Source organism: Salvelinus sp. IW2-2015, unplaced genomic scaffold, assembly GCF_002910315.2.
Source record: "Salvelinus sp. IW2-2015 unplaced genomic scaffold, ASM291031v2 Un_scaffold4020, whole genome shotgun sequence".
Classification (NCBI taxonomy): Eukaryota; Metazoa; Chordata; class Actinopteri; order Salmoniformes; family Salmonidae; genus Salvelinus; species Salvelinus sp. IW2-2015.
The window spans coordinates 38951-44840 of NW_019945292.1; the positions used below are offsets into that span (position 1 = coordinate 38951).

Below are 5890 nucleotides of genomic sequence, written 5' to 3' on the forward strand. Positions count from 1 at the left end.
GCGTAAACCGCGGTCTATTAAAGTTAATGTCTCTTGTCTGCAGTTCGTACCCCGGATCATTTAAGTATGATCTCTGTCTGCGTGCGTAACCCGATCATACATTAAAGTATGTCTTGTCTGCAGTGCGTTAAACGGAATCATATTTAAAGTTGTCTCTGGTCTGCAGTGCGTAACCCAGATCGATATTAAAGTATATCTCTCTCCTGCAGTGCGTAACAGATCATTTTAAGTATTCTCTCTGTCTGCAGTGCTTACCGATTCATATTAAAGTATGTCTCTGTCTGCAGTGCGTAAACCACTGGATCTCTCTGAGTGCTAAACATCATATATCTTCGTCCTGCACAGTGCGTAACCCAGATCATCATTAACTAGTAATGTTCTTCTGTACCTTGTTCAGTATGCGGGTAAATCTTGGCGTTTGAAATCTGACGAGATGCATAATAAAAGTACTCTTGGATTAACGAAGGGGATGGAAGTCATTGACAGACTTAGGCGATATAATTCCCAGATCCAATTATGATTATTTAAAGATATAAGATAACGGGTTTAGACACGTACTTAATAGATGCAGCCTGTGCAGGAGCAGATAGTGTGAACTCATAGAGGTATACCTTAATATGGATCTAGGGGTCTCCATGCAAATTATAACGTATGTTCTGCTGTCTGCAGTGTGTAACCGCAGATCATATTAAAAGTCTGTCCATACGCTGTTTAGCGCCTGAAACATGTGACGTACAAACACACCGGTAATCATTATGATTAAATTAATGAAGTTATCTCCTCCTCCGTAAATGTTTCACTGTTCGTGCACTGGAAGCCCGAAGTAGAAGCAGACGTAGCACCCCAGATTTTAAAATCTTTTACATTATAAAATGGATAAATTATTTGAGAGAAAGAATATTATCATTAATAAATAAAAAACAAAGCACAACTGAGAACTGACCGCAGACAATCCAAAAATTAACATACCGAAACAGAAAAAACAAGAAAAGGCAAAAAAACTCAAAATCGAAATAACCACTCCCAAAAAGTACTGAGCCATCATTCGACTCAACAATTCATCGGGGTGTCACAACGACTCCCAAATCTTTTCTCGGGCCATTAAAACAGTACTAGCGTGAAGAATCTAGCAAACCAGGACGTGTAGGGGCGCGCGAATCTAGCACAATTTTGGTTAAGTATGAAACACTGCAGGATCTCTCTGGGGGATCAGGAGATAGCGCTGTATTATTTACACTATGAATCCCTCGGGATTAAACGAGAACAAACCAAACACCGCAGGAGAAGAAGAGACAGCGGAAATAAGGGCAGTTATTAAGCACATACGCTATTAAATCTTTTAAGAGCAATAGATGGGAATGGCATAACGGTAGAACGTATTTTCACACTAAAATTTACAATACCTTTTGGGAAAGTCTAGCAATCAGGTGAAGGTGGATCTTCCCCGCACGCGTTAAGGGTGAAGGGATCACGACCGTTCTATGTAAGGAGCTGATCTGGCCCTCTTACTTTTATATCTGATCCAGGGATTACAAAGGACACTAAGGGCCCCGACCCGGCTTCACACACATCCATTTCAATTTGCTGATACGGAGTCTCCGCCTGCATGCACCGTATATTTGAAGCGGCCTTACTATACCTTTACTCGAGTCGTGCATTTGCAACGGAGCAGGCTGTTGGGTCCCCGCAACACACATGCCGAACGCGCATAGAAATCTACTTACCTATGCTATCAAGCCGGGTATCCTCGCTGCGCCCTCCTCCAATGTTTATGAATGCATAATTCTAAACCGAAATGTGGAGCTTTGCTTAGATGTTTTTACATAGGTATCGGAACGCCTACGTTTTAATAAATTGGCCTTTGAGTAGTTGAGGTTAAGGGAAGCCAAAGCCAGGGAGTGGGCTGAATGCAGCGAACCCAGTGGATTTTGGCAGCACACAGTCAGAATAACAGCAGTAATAGGCTTCTTATCATATGTAATAGAATCAATCCTTCATACACATTACTGCCGATTGTAAGTAATGTGTTTATACAAGATAACTTTTTTATTTTTTTTTGCTCTTGCCGTAAGTTGCTGAACGTGCCTACGTAAGGTGTGTTTTTGGGAGGACGTCGTTGGTGATGAGTGTGTTGTAATGTCGTGGTGTTTTAGCTGTGGGTTACATGTCAAGGTGTGTTTCTGGTGAGCTAGATGGTGATGTCTAACTGTATGTCAAAGAGTGTGTTTGGTTGAGCGTGTGTGTGTTCTACTGTATAGCCTCAGAGGTGTGTTAATGGTGACGGCGTGTTGTGTGATACTGTATGTCAAAGGTGTGCTTTGGTGAGACGTAGTTGTGTGTCTACTGTACGTCACAGGTGTGTGCACGTGCAAGATGTTTGTGTGCTAAGTGAGTAGTTGTGCATGAGTGTCTGTACTGATAATCATGGTAGTTCGCGTTTCTTGGGTGAAGTTCGTGATGTTCTGTATGCTCATAGACTGTCATTTTTATGTCAGAGATGTTGTCTATTGTTGAGACACGTGTGTGTGATGCACTTACTGTACTCTGGTGGCTTTGAGTGTGTTGTTTGTGTGTGCGCTGCTGAACTGTAGTGTACTTATGTTTTGTTCAAGGATGTTGTTTGGTGGCGTAGTGTGTGCTCTTGGATGTATGTCAAGGTGGTTGTGTTGTGATGAAAGTGTGTGGTGTCTCTTGATATGTCAAGAGTGTGTTTTGGGATTGAGGAACGTGGATTTGATGTGTTTCTCTGAATAATGTCAATATGGCTGTAGATTTGACGTTGGAGGCGTGTTGTGTGTTATCTGGTTGTGCGTCTAAAGGTGTGTTTGGTGGCTGGGATGATGGGTGTGCTATGTATCGTAAGGTGTGATTTTGGTGAGGTGTGTGTTGTCTATGTATGTCAGAGTTTGTGTTTTTGGTGAGAGAGATGAGCGTGTGTGTGTAGTCTACTCTGTAAGTAGAGTGAAACTGTTGGGAGAGTTTTGGTAGGAGCAAGTAATAGTTGTATAGTTGGGCTCGGGACATGTACGTTCAAGGTGTGTTTTGGTGGCGTGTGTTGTAGTGGTCTACTCGTCTAGATCAAAGGTGTCGTTTCGGTGCAGGTTGGACTGGTGTGTGCACTGGTACACTCATGTTTGAGCGCTTCAGGTGTTGTTCTAGGTGAGGCGGGTGCGCTGTGTGTGCTTCAGACTGAGACGGTTAAGATAAAGTGTGACCGATGTGGGCAAAGGTAGATGGTAGGTGGTTCAGCCAAGAGATCTAGGGGATGAGTGTGGTTTGTGTCTACTGTGTTTAACGGTCCAAAGGTGTCAGTTGTTTAGAGTAGAAGCTAGCACGGTGACAGGTGGGCTGTGGTTCATCCATGACTTGAAACATTTGTGTCAAGGTGTGTTATGTGATGTGGGGGTTCGTCTACAAAAAGTGGTATGGTCGCTAGACCTAGTTAAAGTCATGGAGGGGAGGATCCGTCTATACTGTAAAGGAGCTGATACTCTGCTGTTTGAGAGGCTCCACCCCTCCAACCATCACCTGATGAATATCACAACAGATCACCTTAATGTGAGTTACAAACACACACACACAAACAGACACACACACAGACACACACACACACAGAGAGACACACACACAAACAGAGACACACACACGTGCAGTCATATACACACAATAATAATCAGAGTTCCTATTCAGCCTATCACAGCTCTCTTTTATACAAGTAACAGCACTGCCCTCTGGTGGCTAAATGTTTTCCTGCACACTACTCTGGCCTACAGGAGATGATTGATTGTTTATCAATTCTTCAATTGACTTGTGTGTCTAGGAGTATGCTGGGGACGGCCTGCGGACCCTGGCCCTGGCCTACAGAGACCTGTCAGAGGAGCAGTGGGAGGAGTGGTCAGAGAGACACCGCCAAGCAGACAGAGCTACAGACTGTAGAGAGGACAGACTGGCTGACATATATGAACACATAGAACAGGACATGATGGTATCACACTGTGTGTGTGTGTGTGTGTGTGTGTGTGTGTGTGTGTGTGTGTGTGTGTGTGTGTGTGTGTGTGTGTGTGTGTGTGTGTGTGTGTGTGTGTAACTCTTCTCCCCTCTTCCTCCCCCGTCTCTCCCCCCAAACCCACTTTCCCCAGAACAGGCCCGCCCTCGCCCCATTCCCTCCCATCCCCTCCTCCTTTCCTCCCCTCTCAGTACGGAGCAAACTCTACTCCATCCCTCTCCCCTCGGCCTTCCTGAAGAGAAAGAGGAGATGAGGTAGGAGAAGAAATGACAAAGGAAGCAGGACACAAGAGGTATGTGGAGGGTGAATAGTTAAATTAATACACTGAACAGGAGAACCGGACAGAAAGCAAATAGACAGAAAAGAGGAACAAAAGGAAGAGGACCAGAAGGAGGACAGAAGAGGAGAGACAGAAAGAAGAGACAGACAAGAAGAAAGAGACAGAAGAGGAGAAGACAGAAAGGAGAGAAACGAATGACAGAGGAGAGGAGAGACAGAAAGGAGAGAGACCAGAAAAGAGAGAGAGCAGAGTGAGACAGAAGAGAGAACACGAGAGCAGAGCACAGAAAGAGAGAGCAGTAGAGACGGCAGAGAACGACGAGACAGAAAGAGAGAGACAGAAAGAGAGAGACAGCAAAGAAGAGGACAGAGAGAGAGACAGAGGAGACAGGAAAGAAAGAGAGAGACGAGAGAGAGAGAAACCAGAAAAGAGAGCGGGAAGAGACAGCAGAGACAGAAACGAGAGGAGACCAGACGCGGAGAGAGACAGCGGACAACGAGACAGAAAGAGACGAGACAGGAGGAGAGACTGAGAAGGGAGAGAGAGCGACGAGAGAGAGGAGAGAGAGAAGAGAGAAGAGAGAGACGAGAGAGAAGACGAGAGGAGGAGAGAGACGGGAGAGAGCGAGAGAGAGAGAGAGACGAAGAGAGAGAGAGAGAAAGAAGCAACAGAAACGAGAGGTAGCAGAATGAGAGAGGAGACAGAAAGCAGACAGAGAGCAAGACAGAAAGAGAGACAGAAAGGAGAAGACAGAGAAGAGAGACCAGAGCAGACAGAAACAGAACAGACGAGAGACAGAGACGAAGACAGAAAGTAGCCAGAAAGCAAGACAGAAAAGAGAGGACACGAGAGACCAGAATTAAGAGAGACAAGAGAGCACGAGATAGACGCAGAGACGAGACAGAGAGGACAGAAGAGAGAGACGGCAGACAGAAAGGAGAGAGACAGAGAGAGAGACAGAGAGACAGAAACGAAGAGAGGACAAAAAGAGAGGAGACGAGCAAAGAGAGAGACAGACGAGAAGAGACCAGAAAGAGAGACCAGAAAGAAGAGCTAGGAGAAAGAGAGAAGACAGAGAGAGAGAGACCAGGAGAGAGAACAGAAAGAGGAGACAGAAAGAGAAGGACAGAGAGAGCAGACAGAAAGAGAGAGACAGAAAGAGATGAGGAGAGAGAGACAGAAAAGCGAGAGAGAACAGAAAGGAAAAGACAGAAAGACGAGACGAAGACAGAAAGAGAGAGACAGAAAGAGAGACAGAGAAGAGAACGAGAGAGAAAACGTGAGGGAAAGAAAGGTTTGTTTATCCTCAGTTTTAAAACTAGCCAGCTCTAGTTTGTGTGTGTTTGTGTGTGTGTGTTGTGCCATGTGTGGGGGGGGGGTTTTCTGTTGTTTGTGTGTGTGTGTGTGTGTGCTGCGTGTGTTGTGTGTGTGTGTAGTGTGTTGTGTGTGTGTGTGTGTTGGTGTCTCACACCCTGGATAGATGATGGCAGGGAGGATAAGCAGATAGATGGATAGATAGAGGAATAGAGAGATAGATGGCATAGATGGAGGAATAGTGAAGATATATGATAGATGGAGGAATAGAGAGTATAGATGGATAGAGG

General features: G+C 45.1%; 1 protein-coding gene across 1 annotated transcript in view; it reads left to right on the forward strand.

The window, feature by feature from the left end:
- The window catches only part of LOC112076774 (phospholipid-transporting ATPase ID-like), a gene marked incomplete at its 5' end in the record, with an annotated part of 41487 nt that extends 37228 nt beyond the window's left edge, over positions 1-4259 (forward strand). The window contains 3 exon segments of the mRNA XM_070441453.1: positions 3443-3558; positions 3821-4007; positions 4198-4259. Coding sequence (XP_070297554.1) covers positions 3443-3558; positions 3821-4007; positions 4198-4259 — 365 coding nt within the window.
- Positions 4260-5890: the final 1631 nt, after the last annotated feature.